This window comes from Sciurus vulgaris (assembly GCF_902686455.1).
Source record: "Sciurus vulgaris genome assembly, chromosome: 3".
NCBI classification, from domain to species: Eukaryota; Metazoa; Chordata; class Mammalia; order Rodentia; family Sciuridae; genus Sciurus; species Sciurus vulgaris.
The window spans coordinates 5,255,531-5,273,180 of NC_136463.1; the positions used below are offsets into that span (position 1 = coordinate 5,255,531).

The window sequence follows — 17,650 nt, forward strand, 5'->3', positions numbered from 1 at the left end:
AATCCTCTGTCCATTTTTACACCAAGTTGTTGTTGAGTTCTGTGAGTTCTTTACATATTCTGGATATATCAGGCTTACCTGATATATGACTTGCAAACATTTTCTTCTACTCTGTAGGTTGTCTTTTCACTTTCTTTTTTCATTTTTGTGGTGCTGGGGATGGATCCCAGGGCCTCACACATGCCAGGCAAGAGCCCTTCCACTGAGCTACACCCCAGCCTCACTTTCTCCATGGTAAATGTCTACCTTTGAATCTTGAATGATACTGTCGTTGGTTTTCAGACCTGGGATCAGCCCTCTGAGCACTCATGGGAAGACCAACTAGGAAAAGCCACTGGGCCCAGGGATTCTGGTCAGGACCCCTCGTCTGCCTTGAGTCGTGTTACTTTCTCTCTTCCCAGCTGTTGGTGCAGTGGCGTCTACCATTCAAGACTGAGCCAACTATCCCACGTGGGGCTGAGAGTGTACAAAGTCACCCGCTGGCCCAAAGTTCGTGTCTGAGCTTGGCAACCAGCAGGGACCTCCCAGGGGCACACTTTGGAGAAAAGCCACCCCTGGTTGGCCCAGCTCCCTGTGCAGACTGCCCTGGAGGCAGACCTTCCTCATGTCCAGCCTCTGGCCCTCGGCCTTCCTACCTGTCTCTGAGCCCTGTCCTGCTCTCTCAAGCCATCTTTGTTCTGGAGTGTCCTTCTGGGTCTTATTTACCTAGAGAGCTGCTTTATGTTCTTCAAGGCTTCACTGAGATACCCATTTTTCTGGGACTGCTCCTTTTCTCTTTGAGAATGATCCTGTCCTTGTGCATTCCAGTGGCCCACATAGTGCTGGCCTCAGCAAAGGCCCTAGTTGCAAGTCTTGTTTGCTCAGGCAAAGGGAGATGCACTGAGTGTGCACAGGGAGCTGGGGAGAGGGGATATCCGGGTCACAGCAGGCAGTTTGGGGTGTCTTCCTATGCCTGATTTTCTGCACATATGTGTCCCTTTCCTCGCCCATTCCTCCCAGCCGCCCCACCTCTCTTTCATTCTGCTCCCAAGCAACTTGTCTATCTCTTACACATGGTCCCAAACGGCTGTCCTGAGCCCTGCAGTTTTTCCACTTTGTTGCCCACTCTTTTCGAGTCAGGCAGTAAGTCGTGGGCCTTTGGTCAATCCAGGTTGGTTGCCCTTGAATCAGTGCTCTGCCCAGGCCCAATCATTAGCAGTGACAAGCTGGACCAAGGGCTACAGAGGAAAGCAGCAGGGCCAGGCCAAGCAGCTCTCCCTGGAAGGGGCCTGCACCCCCAGACCCCGAGAGGCCCCTGAAGCACTGTCTGCACCGTCACATCCCTTTACTGTTAGTATGCACATGCTTGGACACAGCACAGGCAAGTGTACCATTCGCATCCCCATCCCCAAGCAACCTGGCTGCCATCAGAGGGCTAGGAGTGTCTATGGGTCAGCTAGTGAAGTCCATCACTTTAGGATTTAGCTAGAGGGCTGGGGAGATAGCTCAGTTGGTAGAGTGCCTGCAAGCATAGGACCCTCGGTTCAAACCCCAGCACTGCAAAAAAAAAAAAAGTAGGATTTAGCTAGACTGGAGAAAGGTCTGGAAACCTCCCTTCAAGTGCTTTATTCAATTGAATTTTTATTTTTGGTGGTACTGGGGATTGAACTGGGACACTCTACCCACTGCATTATACTCCCAGCCCTTTTGAAAAAATATTTCATCTTAAGACAGGTCTCACTAAGTTGCTGAGCCTGGCCTCAAACTTGCAATCTTCCTGTTTCCACTCCTGAGTTCCTGGGATGACAGATGTGGCCACCACACCCAGCTACCAGTGTCTTATTTGGCATTCAGGCTGCCCCCAAGGAAAGCCTGTTCACTGGGTGATGGACAGAGAAGGGGGCACCTGCTGAGCTCTGTACACTCTGCAAGGCTGCCCTCTATCAGGAAAGGGCAGGAAGCATCACACTAGCACTAGTAGTCTGAGCAGAACATGGCTGTGACTGTCTCTGCCTTCCCCCATGTTTCTCCTACACCCAGTTAGACAAGCTCAGGACAATCATCGAGAGTATGCTGTCCTCCTCCTCCACCCTGCTGTCCATGAGCATGACCCCACACAAGCCTCTGACTTCCCTGGCACCTGGCCAGATTGACCCCCACGCCACCTGTCCAGCTTGCAGCCTGGACCTGGGCCATCAGGTCAGCATGCTGGTGCAGCGCTATGAACAGCTCCAGGACATGGTCAACAACCTGGCTGCCTCCCGGCCTTCCAAGAAGGCCAAGCTTCAGAGCCAGGTGAGTCTCTGCTGGCCTCCCTCCCGGGGCAGGGGAGGCCCTGGAGGCCCTGCAGAGGTGTCGGTTGGCAGCACTCCCCAGGGAGCAGGGTTGCAGGCTTGAGGGTCAGTGTTAGCCCACGGGTGGTCCTGGCTGCTCAAGGGTGGAGCAGTGCCATCTGTGTGCACATGTGAGCAGCCACTCCCCTGGCATGCCAGTCTTCCCAACTTCATCCTGATTCCCCACCCCATGTCCTGCTCCTGGACTCAGGAATTTATATTTGGCTCAGGAAAGGTGGGAGACTATAGCCACACCTGCACTCCTGAGCCTGAGCCACCTCTGCTGATCACTCCCAGTTTCCTTGGGGCAAATCCATAAGGATGTGGAGGATCACTGTCCTTGTCTGGATGGGGACACAACTGTTGGTGGGAAACTGAATGTCATTGTGGAAAGTGGGCATGGATCTGAAATGAGCTTACCTGTTAGGTGGTGCAGGGCCACCTGGCAGCCTCAAAGCACCTTCCCCGTCCCCCGTGCTGCAGGACGAGGAGCTGCTGGGCCATGTGCAGAGCGCCATCCTGCAGGTGCAGGGCGACTGTGAGAAGCTCAACATCACCACCAGCAACCTCATCGAGGACCATCAGCAGAAGCAGAAGGACATCGACGTGAGCAGCTAGGGCAGGGCTGAGGCCCACACCCCCCACCCCTGCCGCTCAGCTGCTGGCTCTTTATTTCTTACTCTCTGGGCCTCCAGATGCTGTACCAGGGCCTAGAGAAACTCCAGAAGGAAAAGGCCAACCGGGAGCACCTGGAGATGGGGATCGATGTGGTAAGCGCCGGTCCCCAGGAGCCACTGCCCTGGGGTAGTCTTGCTGGCCAGGATGGGTGAGGGATGGGGATGATGCTGTGCATCAGGGGTTGACATCGGGAGGATGGGCTCTGTCATGGCTCTCTCCCAAGTGGGGCCTCCCCTATCTTCATGCAGAAAGCAGACAAGAGTGCTCTAGCAGCCAAAGTGAGCCGTGTCCAGTTTGATGCCACCACAGAGCAGCTGACCCACATGATGCAGGAGCTGATGACCAAGATGAGTGGGCAGGAGCAAGACTGGCAGAAGATGCTGGACAAACTTTTGGTAGAGATGGACAGTAAGGTGAGGGCAGGAGAGGCTGCAGGGTAGGCGGGGCTGCCCTCCACTGCCAGGGCCCTGCACCACCTTCCCCAGGGCTGACCCCCATCTGCTGCCTTGGGCTCACCTGGAGCCCACCCCCAGCTGGACCGCCTGGAGCTAGACCCAGTGAAGCAGCTGCTGGAGGATCGGTGGAGATCGCTGCGGAAGCAGCTCAAAGAGCGCCCTCCACTCTACCAGGCAGACGAGGCAGCTGTCATGAGGAGGTGAGGCCGGAGACAGCAAGGAAGTGGCGTACCCTGCCTGGGAGGGTAGGTGCTGGGCTGGGGACCCAAGACAAGCTGAGTCTTCCCTGGATGTCCCATAGTTGGAGGGGCAAACTTTAGAGCCAGAAGTCTTCTAGCTCAGGCCCTATCAGATGACCACAGAGAAGGGGGTTGGGAGGTGCTAAGGCGCCCTGACTGGGGTATGCTGTGCTGGGCCTTTGGTCTCACAGCTGAGACAGTTACTTGGGACCTGGGTGGTGGTGGCCTTGAAGCCCAGGATTACCATTCTTGGCCACCAGAGGGGCCCCAAGGTCTATAAGGACATCCTTGGGGCCCTGGGAACCCGCTGACTTGAGTTAGGATGGCAGGTACAGGATGTGTGGAAGCAGGCGAGTTCTCGGAAGCAAGGCCACCCTGCCAGACCTCTGGTGGCCTGGATTGTGGGCGGCAACCCCTCCGCCTTCTCACCCTCCGTGCATCTCATTCCCAACAGGCAGCTCTTGGCTCATTTCCATTGCCTCTCATGTGACCGGCCCCTGGAGACACCTGTGACTGGACAGTGAGTGCCCACACCTGGCCCAGGGCAGCTGGTGACCGTGGTGGGGTGGGCACAGGCCTGCCTACCTCACCTCTTATCTTTTCCTTCTCTCTCTTGTCCTACTTCCTGTCCTGGGACCTCTCAGGCCTGCCTAGCCGGGGTGGTTAGGAAGGTCCTCTAGGCAGACGGAATATGGGAGTGGTGGTGGGTGGGTGATGGAATGTCCCCCCCTGAGCCCCCACCTGTGTCTCTGCCCAGAATGATCCCCGTGATCCCTGTGGGTCCTGGCATGCAGGGACACCGGTCTGTCCGTCCCTACACAATATTTGAGCTGGAGCAGGTGCGCCAGCAGAGCCGCAAGTACGGGCAGTGGGGCCCTGGGCAGGGCTGGGGGGCAGAAGAGGCTCCAGAGGGCCCCTGGGGTGGTGCACAGGCCCAGAGGTGAGAAGGGGGCCACCAGGGCATTCTGAACTACTCCCAGTCCTTCTACTCTCTCCCCTTTGGCTCATCTATACTTTAGCCTCTGGGGAAAACCTTTCCTGCCAAGTATGGCTCAGGGTGCCTTGGAGAGGGTTCCAGCCCTGGGGTCAAGCTGTCCAGGCAACCTGCAGGCCTCAAGTCTTTCAGGATGCTAGCTCTGCCACACAGGGTCCTGCAGAACAGAGGCCCAGAGCCAAGTGCAGGAATGGAGTGTATGGGGCTCTGTCCATCTCGGGTTGACCCTCCTTCCACCCCACAGCCCCAAGCTAGGCAGCACCTTCTGTCGGGGTGACCTGTCACTGGTGGAGCGGAGTGCAGGGCGCCTGCGCACCATGCACTCCAAGATGCTGATGGACATCGAGAAGGTACAGATCCACTTTGGAGGCTCTGTGAAGGCCAGCAGTCAGATGATCCACGAGCTGCTGCAGGCCCAGGGCCTCACCTCCCCATGCTACAAACGGTAGGGGACAGAGTCCAGGTGACTGAGCTTGGCTTATGCCCACCCACAACCATGTGAGCAAATGCCTCACCCCACTGTGGTAAAGGGGAAGGCATGCGGGAGTATGTATGAGAACATGTGTGTGTGCTGTGGTATGGTGTGTGTGCATGTGCTTGTGTGTGGGTATGGTGGCCTCGAGGTTGCTGTGCTCACTCACCCACCTGTCCCTGCCCTGACTCCTAGGGTCTCCTCAAGAGAGCTGCCTGTGTCTCTCTGGCTGGCCCCACCATAGGTGTATTCTAGGTCACATTCCTGGTGGCCCCCAGTGACTCCATGCCGTCCGTATCACAGGGTGCCAGATGCCATGGTGGATTACACCTACTCAACTGTGCCCCGGCGCTGCGGGGGAAGCCACACCCTCACCTACCCCTACCGCCGCAGCCGCCAGCAGCACCTGTCCCAGGGCCTATATGCTCCTGAGGAGATCCAGTTAGCCATGAAGGTCTGGGCCCCACCAGGGAGCCCCCAGGAGGAAGGCCCTGACATGCCCCAGATTCCGAGTCATTCTAGAAAAACCATCAGAAGTCACCTCATCTCCCCCTTGCCTTGGGGCAGTTTCTTAACCAGACCCAATTCAGCCCCTTCTCTGCATCCTGCCTTGGGAAGAATGCCACTCCAGCAGGTGCCAGCAGGCACCACCACCACCACCACAGGGCCTGAGAGCCTTGTGCTTTCCACGTTCCACTGACTTCCACCGTGTCACTGCCCGGGTGCAGCCCAGTCCACAGGGAGGGTTTTAAGCACTGTTTGGTACCAGGAGTCAGAATAGTGATCTGCACCCCAGGCCTTCCCAGAAGCAGGAGCAGAGGGAAAGACCGAGGTGCTGCAGTGGTAATGGATTCTACCTCTACAGCATGATGAGGTGGATATCCTGGGCCTGGATGGACATATTTACAAGGGACGGATGGATACGAGACTGCCAGGCATCCTGAACAAAGACAGTGAGTATGCAGGTAGCCCAGAGGTCCCTCAGGGTCCTTGCTTGAGTCCTAAGGGACATCCATCTCCTGGGAAGGTCAGGCATGCCTTGGGCCACCAGACTGTGGGTGCCTGCCTTCTCTGTTTCCCTGCCTCCAGATGTTCAGGTCTCTCCAAAAGCCACCAGGTAAGTGCTTGTGGGTAGAAGACAGCTTTCCCGCTTCAGCCAGTCGCCCAGCAGATGGTGACCCCATCTTTTCTTGCTAGCCTTCTCATGTCACTGTTGCTGAGCTTTCTCACCTCAGGCTGAGCTCATCATCACAACAAGCTGCACTGACCCCTTCTTCAAAACCCAGCAAGACTCTGTCCCTTAGTGATCTCCCACAGCCCTGAGGCTGGCTTCCAGTTGCCCATACCCGAAGCAGGTTGCTTACGGCTTCCCATCGTGCCTTATGACCTGTGAGCACCTTCCTAGCTGCCTCCCCTCCTGAACTGAAAACCCCCACCCAGAACTCACCCACACTTGACACACGGCTGATGTGCGCAAGTCTTCAAAATATATGAGTGAGTAGATGGATGGACAGATAGATGGATGCGCAGATGGATGGTGGGGTGGATGGATGGGTAGACATGTGCATGAGCACAGTGCTCGCAAGGGATGAAGGGGCAGATCTACAAATTCTGACCAAAAAGGACCCCACTGGCTGAAGCTGGCTGTGTCTCGCAGCCTATATCCATCTACCCATGCCCTTGGGTCCCTGTCTCAGAAGTGACTCTTCCCTCCACTGCCTCTGCAGCCTCAGGGTTGTCCAAGCACAAGACCAAGCAGCCCCGGCCCCATCTGCCCAGGCAGCAGGTCCTGGGTGACATCGGCCAGCTGCCCTCCCGGCCTCAGAGCGCTCAACTATTGGCTGGAAACAACTCAGGTAGCTTCCTTCTGGATGGAGCGTCCTTCCATGTGGCAGGGACACTGGTCCCTGGTCTCTCCTTCCTGCCCCTGACCCCCTTACCCAACCCATGCCAGTTCATACCTTTATTTCCCTGAAGAGAGAAAGGCTGGGCGCTGAAGGGTGGCACGGGAAGAAAAAGAGTCAGATACCGAGTGCTTGGCACGTGCCAGGTCTATGGGGTGGATATTACTACTGTTCCCGGTTCATACACGGTGACATAGGGACAGGGTTGCACCCAGGTCTCTGGCTTCAAGCCCAGTCCTTCCCTGGGCTTCACACAACACGATTCTCTTTAAGCAGGTGCATATGGGATCTAAGCATCTGGAGGGCATGAGGCTGTGATCAGGCCCCAAGGGACCCTTCACTCTGGTACTGTCTGGAGTTCCTCCCACCCCCAGGCCTGGAAACCCCCACAGCCCTTGGTCTCCTCCAAGGAGCTAGATCACACCTGAAGGTCAAGGAGTAAAGGGCCCTAGGGTCAGCCACACAAGGGTCTGGGGTCCTTGCTAGGACCCAGGGTCAGGAGGCTAGATCAATAGCAGGTGACTGAGCAGGTCTCTCCCCTCTGCAGACCTGGGTTTCCTCATCTGTCATCTCTCAAGGGGACAGGGTGCTGGATGTTTGCTTCTTAGAATTTGGGCCCCTGTGAAACTGTCACAAAGGTGTCAACCTTCCATTTATCAAATACTCATGTACCCACAGCACCTAGCAAACCTGAATAGGAGGTTCAAGGATCCCCTGGCACCCACACACTATCCCCACTGCCAGGTGAGGGCTCAAGGCCTCTGTGCTCTGTAATGCCCTTCCATTCGCACACTCAGTGAGCACCTGTGGCAAAAGAAGAAGGGGAAACAGAATAGGAAGCTCTGGTGGTACGGTGCCTCCCCTGCATTGGGGGCACCTTCCTGGCCAGCCAGTGTTGAGGAGTTCTCATATGTACATTTTTAATCCACACACCCATACAAAGAGGTAGGGACCATTGTTAGCCCCAGTTATAGCTGAGAATACCAAGGCCCAGAGAGGTACGTGCCCAAGGTCACACAACTGGGAAGTTGGCAGAGACAGAATTAAAAGTCAGTGTCTGGCCCCAGAGCCAGCACTGATAAACCACGGAGAATGAGCTGGAAAAGAACAGTGACTTTCTTGGGGGTACTTAGCTCCCCTCTCTTGGACACTCCACCGTCTACTCCAAGGGCACTGAAAATATGAAAGCGAGAGAGAGACGGATGAGTCTTAGGAAAAATTCCTGTGCCCGCCTGTGTAAGTGTTGCCTACACAGTCCTGTGTTACAGAGGAAACATGACCACAGAGGCGGACGCTTGGCCCCAGCAGGGGCTATGTTTGCTGATTGTCCCTCACAAGGGTCATGAAGGAGCCCTAACTGCTCACTCCAATCCCACCAGCCTGCCAGTGGGACTGTGCCCGACTTTCCCGTGCTCTGGGTGAGCTGAAGGGGGCCCTGGCAGGTGTGAGGTACATGACAGAGCCACCTGTGCCCTCCTATCTTGCAGTTTCTTCAAGGCAACAGAAGGACAGACCTGTCTCCTCGGAGGCTCATCTCTCCCAGTCGAATATGGCCCACCCACCCAGCCCTACTGAAATGGAACACCTGCAGGACACCAGCACAGAGCTGGAGAAGCACATGGGCATGGCTCCTGAGGAGGAGCTCGAGGAGCCCACCCGGGGGCCGAGGTCCACCACTGCTCCCCGAACAGAGCTCTAAGTAAATGTTTAGGAAGAGGCTTACACTGGGTGAGGCTTCTCTGTCAGTCCTGCCTCAGGAAGATGGGGTGCAAGGGTTGTGCCCACTGCTGGCTAGGCAGCCCAGGTGCTCCCACGTTCTCAGTCTGGTTGTTGTTTTTGGGGTTTTTTTGGTACCAGGGATTGAACTCAGGGGTGCTCGACCACTAAGCCCCGTCCCCAGCCCCATTTTGTATTTTATGAGCCAGGGTCTCACTGAGTTGCTTAGTGTCTCGCTTTTGCTGAGGCTGGCTTTGAACTTTAGATCCTCCTGTCTCGGCCTCCTGAGCCACTGAGGTTACAGGCATGCACCACTGTGCCCGGCTCAGGGTCTCAGTCTGAGAATTAGACCTCCGGTGGCCCACACATGAAGCTGTTCTGAGTGCTGGGGTTCCCGGAGGGCTAGGCCACTGCATGCAGGGCAGCCTGGGTTGGGACTGGTCTTACCCATTTGCCAACCCAAGTGTGCTGCTGTCTTCCTGGCTCCAGCCCTGCCTCCTGTTATGGGGGGCTGGTCTGGGGGGCTGGCCTGGGGCACAGGGTATGCCTGGACCCATGGTGTGGATGTGCTAACTTTATCTTGGAGTGGAGGGCAGAGCTGCCTGCCACTACCCTGCTGCTAGCTCAGGGCAGCTCCTGGGTCACCACATGGGTCCCAGGGAAGCAAGCAATGCCACCAGCCAGAAGCAAAAACCTATCGTCCCTGGGAAGGTTACCATGCTCTGCTGCCTCCCCTTGAGTGGGCCACACAAATAGCCACAGCCTGAAGACCAACCCCTGGCAGAAGGGCTGAGTAGAAGCTGCCCTGGCCAATGCCTGGGAAGATGGAGAGGGGCATGACTTGCGTTTGTGCAAGGCTGAGCCCTCAACCTGCTCCAGGCAGCTGCATGGTCACCTCCTCACTAGCCCCAAACCTGCAAACCTCTGGAAAAGATGTGCTACTGTCCGTGGTGCACAAGGTCTAGGCAGATGGGAGGGTACAGAGGAGCATGGTAGCCTTGAGCTTAGGCTGGGCCAGCAGCTGCCAGGGACAAACCCCAGCACTCCTGAACTTGGACCTCTGGCCTAGTTCTGGGGATTAAGAAGTCCTGAATCATCAAAGCAGTTTCTGCCTCAGGTCTGTTCCTACCTCAGAGGGACCCAAATGCCCAGAGTGGAAGATGGGGCTCCCCCCACCCTCAGTTCCCATCACCCCTCTCACATGGGAAAGGGATGTCTGGGCAACAGGCTCACTTTGGGGTGTGAGAAGAGGGGGCGAATCACACAGGAAAGAGGCAGGAAACAGCCCAGAAATGGGTTTCTCACCGCTGGCCTGGCGTGGGCGAAGGCAGGTTGGCTGGGGGCACTGTGGGAGGTGGGGTGCTCCCTGCTTCCTGATCCCAAGATCCCATGACTCTAATCATGTAATGCCTGCAGCTGGGTGGGAAGAGCTGCTTGGACAGTGGGCACCCCAGCCCAGTGCCCTCCTTTCTGCACACAGGAGGCAGTGCCAGGCCAGTCCCTCCCCCGCTTGGCTCCTATTTCTCTCACTAAAGCCCCACCCTGGCAGTGAAATGCCAGGTCGTCAGCTCAGTTTCCCTGGTCAAGAAGCCACATTCACAGGCTTCTCGCCCACAAAGGACCGGAGTCACATTCCCCGAGCTGCCCAGGCCAGCCCCCACCACTGCACACCTGGGCATGGCTGCTGGGCATGGCACTCTCCCAGACTGGCCCACACCTGGGTGGCCACCAGCTCTGGTCCCAGCAGGCTCTTGGGGTGTCAGAGCCTGACCGCCCACGTGCTTTCCAGGGGCTTCCCCTGTTAGCCTGGGAAAGCACAGGTGGGCAGGGGCAGGGGTGAGGCTGGGAGGAGTCTCAGGGGTTTCCAATCAGGAAACAAAACTGAAAGGACAAACCCAGCGTCCATGTACAGCCACGTGTCACGTGCAGGAGACGGCAGCTGGGCTCACTGTTCCACTCCACTAATGGAGGGGGTGCCCCCGACCAGGGTGAGATGTGAGAAGGCACAGAGGCAAGGTGGGGTTAACAGCCTGGTTGGGGCCCTCAAGTTTCACTTCACTTTGGGCCACATCCTCCAGCCTCCAGCCCATCAGGTCTGCAGCTCAATAGCACTTGGTCCCCTGTCCCCCTGACCCCGCCACAAGCCAGGGAAAGGGCAAGGCATGAGGCACTGCTGGTCCTGGTGTTTGTCCAGGGCTCCAGGAGGAATTCTAACCACGTGGCGTCACTCACAGCCTGCCTCACTCACCTGACACGAACTGCAGGGCAGGCAGAGGGAATGGAACCCACCCAGGCTCTGGCTACAACTGTGGCTGACCTTTAAGTCATGGTCACACAGTAGATTCTCAATGACATACCTCCCCAAGAAAAGTGAGGGTAGGAATGTAAAGATGGGTCCAGCTGGAAGATGTGGGGAGGGCCTAGGGCAAAGTGTTTGGGAGGACACCAGCTCTCCTAGCGGCAGAATCGGTTTCCAGGGCCAGCCCTGGTGGTGCACTCCTGTAATCCCAGCTTCTTGGGATGCTGAGGAGAGTCAAAAGTTCAAGGCCAATCTGGGCAACTTAATAAGACCCTATCTCAAAAATTGAAAGGACTGGGGATGTAGATCAGTGGTTAAGTGCCCCTTGGGTTCAATCCCCAGTGGGGTAGGGGTGATTGGCTTCCCTCCAGGCTCAAGGGCTCTGCTGTCCTGAGCTATAGACAAGGACCAAGTCTTGAGGCACCCAAGTCAGATCTGTCCCTCCTCTGCCTGCACTATCAAACCCTCCGATGCAAATGCCATCTAGAAACATCTAGAACGGCCAAATGCAATGGGGCCCCTCCCCCGACCAAGGTACAACCAGAGTCCCCACCATCCCCGTCCCAAAGGCACAGTTCCTCCTACGCAGGCAAATAAAGGCACCGCAAACCAGGGAAGTTAGAAAAGTCTCTTTACGTTTTTAAATTAAAATTCACCCTGGTGAGATGAGATTTTGATTTAGGAACTCGACCCAAAGGTAAGCTCTCCTGTGTACAGCTCCTCCAACCCTGGACACACTTGGGTAAAGGCTGGGCGCCCAGGGGACAGCCAGGGAGAGGACAGTTAGGGCCCCGTTGGGCAGAGCCTCACCTTTGACCCAAGTCAGCTCTTTAGTCCTGTAAGTCTTTCACACCCAGATGCAAAGCCACCAGAGGGACCACAATCAACAATCAGGGGTAGCAGAGGAGATGAAGCATCTAGGCACAGCACTGATGGGGCTAGGGGGCAGGGAGAATCCCATGATGCCAAGAGGGCCTTTCTGGGGCCTCTCCTGCAGCTGCTAAGTGGCTGCCCCAGCATGGGAAAGGTTGGGGTCTTCCCAATGGCAGGTATGAATTCTGAGTGAAGGTAGCTCACAGCCATCTGACTGCAAAGGCCACTCCATCTGACTTTGAAGCACCCCTTTGCCCCGAGACCACACTGGGGGAAGAGCTGCTGGTCAGGGAAGGACTCTCACGGCTCTTCCCCTCTGATCCCAGCACCTCAGGCGTGTCCGCCTCATGCTCACATACATTAGTTATATTTATATATTCATATATATTATAGTTATATATTAAAAAGAGAAAAAAAACTTGCCCAAAGAGAAACTCCTGAGGGACCCAAGTGGCCCAGGAAGTTTACTATCCCCCCACCCACAAAAATTCTTTTATAAAATCTTCCAGTGCGATCTTCAGGAAACCCCGGACCTCCCCAGCTCCCCCCTCCCTGACCCTCTTGTGTCCCCACGACCCCAGACTGCCCCCCATTCCAGCCCAGCGCTTGGAGGCATCCAGTCTCATCTCTGGCCATCCATCGCTGCCATGGCTTTCTGCTGGGCGCCCCCCTGCTGTGCTCCAGGGGGCCACGTGGGCTGTGGGCAGTGGAGGCGGTGGAAAGAGGTTGGGGAGGAGGGCGGGATCCAGTGAGCCTGGTGGCTGGGTGGGGATGAGGCCCAGAAGGGACTGAAGTTTGCAGGGGGCGAGCAGGCCACCGCAGTCATGGGGCTGTTGCTGCTCTGCAGGCCCTCGGAGGTGCGAAGCTTGGAGAACATGGCCAGCGCATCGGGGAAGTTGGGTGGTGTGGCAGGTGTGTTGCTGGGAGTACACATCTGCAGGGAGAGAACAAGGTGTGGGAGGGCTGTCCGCCAGGGTCCCGGAGCCCTTTACACCCATTGATCAGCCACAGCTTCAATAGGCTTGAAGCACCCCTCTCCTCCAGAGCCAATAAAAACAAGGGCAAAACACATCAATCAACACCAAAAGAACGTTGCATGATGCTTGGAAATGACACCAAGAGTATCAGAAATAAAGGCTGATTCTGACCTAAAGCTACAGTGAAAGGACAAGGAGTAGGCCAGTACAGTACTGCCCAGAAGCACTAAGGAAACCAGCTGGCTCCCTCCATCACCATCCCAGGCTAAGAAGGAGCAGCCAGATTGGAGTCCCCCTCTTGTGCCAGTTACGGAAAAGCTACTCTCTTGGTGCTGAGTTCATTCCACAAACTCAGCCAAAAGACCTTGGGACATCATCCCCAAGATCTTACTTCTCACAAAGAGGCCTGGTTGGCTGAACTCTCCATATTGTAAACAAGAAAACTGAGGCTCAGAGGTCAAGTCATGACAGAAAATGCACCTGAAGCAAGGTGCAGTGGAGAAGGCAGAAGTTCCAGACTCCCAGATCTGCAGGCTCAAGGTCTTAACCTGCGGGAAGGCCACATTCGCTGGGCCAGGGCTCCCCTGGGCAGCATCCAGAGGTTTGGGTTCGCTGTGTCTGAAGCCTCCAGCCTCACTGCCTGCCTGTCCTTGCCCAGAGGCTGGCAGCTCTGTCCAAATGGTCCCGCCCAGCACTCTTCTTAGGGGTGGGCCCAAACAGGCCAACAAGTAAGGCTTTCGGCCACTGCCCTGGGGGCAGGGAACAGGCAGCCCAGAGAACAAGATCTACACAAACTGGTTCTGACCTCAAAGCCCCTTCTCCCTTTCCCAGGAAGCCATGGGCCTTCTTTGAATTTCTCCTAATTTTAGCAACACTGGCCCCACCCCCAGGCACAGGGCTGAGGTGGGGGCAAAACTCTAGGACTTCACCTTGAAGGAGAAAGGCTTGGAGCTCTGCAGTTAAACCCAAGGCAGAAACTTGAGAGGGGGACCCCACCCCACCCTAGTCACTGAGGCCAGTGCCACATCAGCTCCTGGGGGAACTCTGACCATTGTCTTCCCAGGGGCCCTCAGGGGAGGCCAAAGGACTCAGCCAGAAGCCTGGCCCCACCCAGACATTTCCCTCCTCCCTCTCAGGATTCCCTGCCCCCCATCAGGCTGAATTCTCCACAGCAGGAAACAATGAATGGGGGTTGGGGGTGGAGGCCAATTGCATCACAGCATCGTGACCGACTTCCCCAGTTCACCAAGTCAGCGGGGCCTATCTCCTCCAACAGCCACCCTGCTCCACAGAATAGCCCCATGGCTAACAGGGCCTGTGCCTGCCTGCCTAGGTGAGCTTGGGCAAGTTTCTGCACCTCTTTGGGGCTTCTCTCTGCTTTAGTAAACCCAGGGGCTTGGACCAGATTCCTAAAACCCCCTCCCCGGGCTCTCCTGTGAACCCTGTGTCCTGTCCGCCGTGCCCCCCTTAGGTCAAGGTTATCTTGCTTCCAGTCTCACTGACCTTCAGCCCCTCTAGATCTAACTCAGGATCCTTATTACCTGGCAAGCTTCCTCAAACTGTGGGAATCTATAGAACAATCCTATAGGAAATCTACAGGACAATGATTTATCACTCACTCATGTCTTGGGTCACTTCTCATATAGCAATTCTCTGATGAACAGCGTCTGGAGTTTTTATTTAGCTTTTTCCTTTATTTTGACTATAAGAACTGCCAACTCTGAGGGCAAGGACTGACCATGCTGATGAAGCACCCAGTACTTGTCACTGATAGACACACCGATTATAATGTCTATTACAAAACCTGTTGCCTCTCCTGAGGGAAGCTTCCAAAAGCCATTACAACCCCCCTGGGATTTGCAGACAAGGGAAAGAAAAACCAAACAAGACACTAGTCTTAGCCCTTCCCTGCCAAGTATTCCTGGCCCCTTCAGAATGGCTATGCTGAAGGCCCTGGGCCTTTCAGAGTGACCACAAGTGGGCAGGGACAAATCTCAAGGCTCTTTTGCGGAAGGGATGGGGGGCGGGGGGCGCTCCCAGAGACTTCCACAGCTGGATGCAGAGGAGGGTGTCTCCTGGAGATGAACCCCTCCTGGGCTTACTATGGAGCGGGGGACTGCCAAAGCCCTGCAGTCAGCACCCTACTTCCATTATACTTCAAATGCCTTTCTTCTTTGATTCATCCTCTGCATGAGCCATTCTAAGAGAAAAACTTTTAAAAAGTCAAGGTGGACCCCAGTTTGTCCTCTGTGACTAGATAAAAATAGAAAAAAGGACAAGGCACAGCAGAAAAGCTATGTGCAGCCTATGCCCTGGAAAGAGCCATGGGCAAGGACCCAGGTGTAAAAAATGCCAAAAGTGCACCCACAGCAGAGCTGAGAAATAATGTTTTTCAGTCCCCATCACTGAGCTGAGTCCCTCCCATTTTCAATGGGCTAATAGATAACCAGGGGTGGGAGTGAAGAAAAGATGTCCTGGGCCTCCAGAAAGCGAGGTACCCCCTGGCCAGGAGGGCAAAGGCTCCCTCCTGGGGCCAGGTTGGAAAGAAGAAAACAAATCCGGCCCCGAGCCACTTGTTTCCTGGGCTGTCTCTGAACATAGTGATATTAAATGCAAATGCTTGGGTTTATCTTGGGTCAAAATCTGTGGGTCCTCCACACACCGGTGCCTTGCCTTGGGCTTCAGGAGGGCTAGGCGGCTTCCTGAGCGGGGGGCCTATCCCTTCCCGGTTTCCTGCAGCGCCGGGTGTGTGGGGAGTGCGGGGGGCGCCTCATCAGCACACGAACACCCCAACTCTCGGCGCCCTCCCGGGCCGCCCCCGCCCGCCCGCCCGCCGGGCGCAGCGCGGGCCGCAGGCCGCAGGCCGGGAGGCGGGCCCCAGGTCCGGCGAGGCCGCGCCGGCCGGCCTGCTTCCTGGAAGACATTTTGGCTCTTTGTTTACATTCGCGGCGCGGCGCTCCCGGCAACATGGCTGTCACCGGCTGACAGCGCCGCGTCCGCGCCCCGCGCCGCGACACTTACCATCTGGGGGTGGTGGTGGCTGTTGGGAATGTTGGTTTCTTGGAAAAACGTGCTCAGGGCGGTCTGCAGACAAACACGGGGCGGAGCGGCGTGAGACGGCCCGGCCGCGAGCGCAGGAAGCCGCGCCGGCCCTCCGCCCAGCCTCCCGGCCCGCGCCCCGACCCCGCCTGCGCCCCGCGCCCCCGCCCGGGCGTCGGGTGAGTCCTCCGCGTGCCCGGCCCGGGACTGGGCCGAGGGCCCTCCGCACCCCGGGGAACGGGGCGCAGGCCCTCCGCGTCCCCGGGCCCGGCCCGGGCGGGACCCAGTCACGGGCCGACGCCAGCGGATCCCCCGCCCCCCAGGCCCCGACCCGGCCCCGCGCGGAGGGCGCGCTCTTCCCGAGGCCCGCGCGCACCTCGAACTGCCAGTGGGCCGCCTGCAGCAGCTGCTTCGCCTGGTCGGCCGCGCAGCCCGCGGCCAGCACGAACTGGTTGATCATGACCTGGTGCCGCAGCTCGTCCATGTTCACCGACATGGTGTGACCGGAGGCCGGGCTGCGCCGGCCGCGCGGATCCCGGGCTCGGCGGCCGCGGAGGCCGCCGCTCGGCTCGCGCTCGCCGCCGCCGCCGCCGCCTCCGGGCGAATGTTGTGGTTCGGCTCCCGCGGCCCGGCCGACACCACAAACAACAGCGCGGGGCGGGGCCGGGGTGTCCCAACGTTCGGGGGCCGCAAGCCGCCGCCGCTGATTGGCCGGCGCGCCGCTCGCCGGCGTCCAGCTCCCCGACCGACGTTCGATTCGAATCCTGCGGCCGGCCGGGCCGTACTGTTTCTCTTTTCACCCGGCCGCGCCCATTGGCGGAGCTCAGCGCCGTGGGGCTCCCCGGTATTGGCCGGCCGCTGTGTTTTGGCTTATCTGGGCTCCTGGTTGGCTGAGGTCGGACTTTGGGGGCGGGGCCGTGTGCGCTGATTGGCCTCCAGTGGGCCTGTTTGAACTCAACTTGAAAACCTCGAGTGCCCGCTGATTGGCCGAGGCCCGTCTGTTTGCTGTTGTAGGCTTGGGGGTGGTGCGGCCAAGTTCATTCATTACTTCATTGAAACTGAACATGCTCAGCTGGAAAAGCAAGACAGAGTGGCTTTGACTCATTTCCTCTGAAAGATGTGGTCATCTTGAAAAACAGAATGATCAAAATAGAAAACAGACGGAACCTTTGCAGCTGCTCAAGTCTCAAAAGTCTTTAATTTTTTAAAGTAACTTTCAAGCCCTCAATCCAATTTTTTTAAAAAAACCTTTGAAATGTACCGTGTGAGGCCCAGGTTTCAGTCCCTAGCACCAAAAAAAGAAGGGCAAGGGTGTATCGTGTACATATAGGAAAGCTACGTTACAGGTACAGGTCTCAGACAGGGAACAGCACCGGATCAATTAACAGAACAAGATCCCCAATTTAAGAACCTTGGTCCTGCCCTTTTCTAATCACTACTCACCCCAAGAATGGAGCAGTCATCCTGTTTTTAAACCAAAAAACTTGCTCTCTGAGAGGTAAATCAATATTAATGAGTAATGAATATAACTGCAAGAGAGAAAAGTCATTCCCAAGTTGAAATTTTTTTCCTTTTAAATTGGTTGAACTAACTGAAGCTGTAATCTTTACCTTTTTTTTTTTTTTAAGGCAAGTATTTCTACATAGGTACTGGCTCCAACCCTAAACCTTTATTTTTAGAGAAGAGCTTACT

General features: G+C 56.6%; 2 protein-coding genes across 3 annotated transcripts in view; one reads left to right on the forward strand and one right to left on the reverse strand.

The window, feature by feature from the left end:
• QRICH2 (glutamine rich 2) overlaps window positions 1-9,285 on the forward strand; it is a 30,892-nt gene extending 21,607 nt beyond the window's left edge. Inside the window, exons 9-20 of the mRNA XM_079135561.1 lie at window positions 2,020-2,274; window positions 2,796-2,918; window positions 3,008-3,082; window positions 3,239-3,403; window positions 3,524-3,645; window positions 4,139-4,204; window positions 4,442-4,543; window positions 4,923-5,123; window positions 5,454-5,604; window positions 6,016-6,103; window positions 6,878-7,006; window positions 8,542-9,285. Coding sequence (XP_078991687.1) covers window positions 2,020-2,274; window positions 2,796-2,918; window positions 3,008-3,082; window positions 3,239-3,403; window positions 3,524-3,645; window positions 4,139-4,204; window positions 4,442-4,543; window positions 4,923-5,123; window positions 5,454-5,604; window positions 6,016-6,103; window positions 6,878-7,006; window positions 8,542-8,753 — 1,689 coding nt within the window. The 3' untranslated portion in view covers window positions 8,754-9,285. The remainder of the gene's footprint in view (window positions 1-2,019; window positions 2,275-2,795; window positions 2,919-3,007; window positions 3,083-3,238; window positions 3,404-3,523; window positions 3,646-4,138; window positions 4,205-4,441; window positions 4,544-4,922; window positions 5,124-5,453; window positions 5,605-6,015; window positions 6,104-6,877; window positions 7,007-8,541) is intronic.
• A 2,393-nt stretch (window positions 9,286-11,678) lies between these two features.
• Window positions 11,679-16,745, reverse strand: UBALD2 (UBA like domain containing 2). 2 transcript variants are annotated; one of them, XM_079134922.1, is made up of 3 exons: window positions 16,335-16,735; window positions 15,941-16,003; window positions 11,679-12,876 (listed from the first exon to the last, which is right to left on the reverse strand). In XM_079134922.1, the coding sequence occupies exons 1-3, from the start codon at window positions 16,452-16,454 to the stop codon at window positions 12,565-12,567; spliced, it is 495 nt and encodes a 164-aa protein (XP_078991048.1). In that variant the 5' UTR covers window positions 16,455-16,735; the 3' UTR covers window positions 11,679-12,564. The 2 variants fall into 2 exon arrangements, with proteins under 2 accessions (XP_078991048.1, XP_078991047.1); XM_079134921.1 differs by lacking the exon at window positions 15,941-16,003 and having other exon boundaries at window positions 16,335-16,745.
• Between the last annotated feature and the right edge of the window lie 905 nt (window positions 16,746-17,650).

Bases quoted from the DNA above. Each gene is read 5' to 3' on its own strand.
- UBALD2 (XM_079134922.1), bottom strand. From the start codon at position 16,454: ATGTCGGTGAACATGGACGAGCTGCGGCACCAGGTCATGATCAACCAG. The intron at 16,004-16,334 runs GTGCGCGCGGGC...GTTTGTCTGCAG, and splicing joins CGGCCCACTGGCAGTTCGAG to ACCGCCCTGAGCACGTTTTT. The intron at 12,877-15,940 runs GTAAGTGTCGCG...CTCTCCCTGCAG, and splicing joins GCCACCACCACCCCCAGATG to ATGTGTACTCCCAGCAACAC.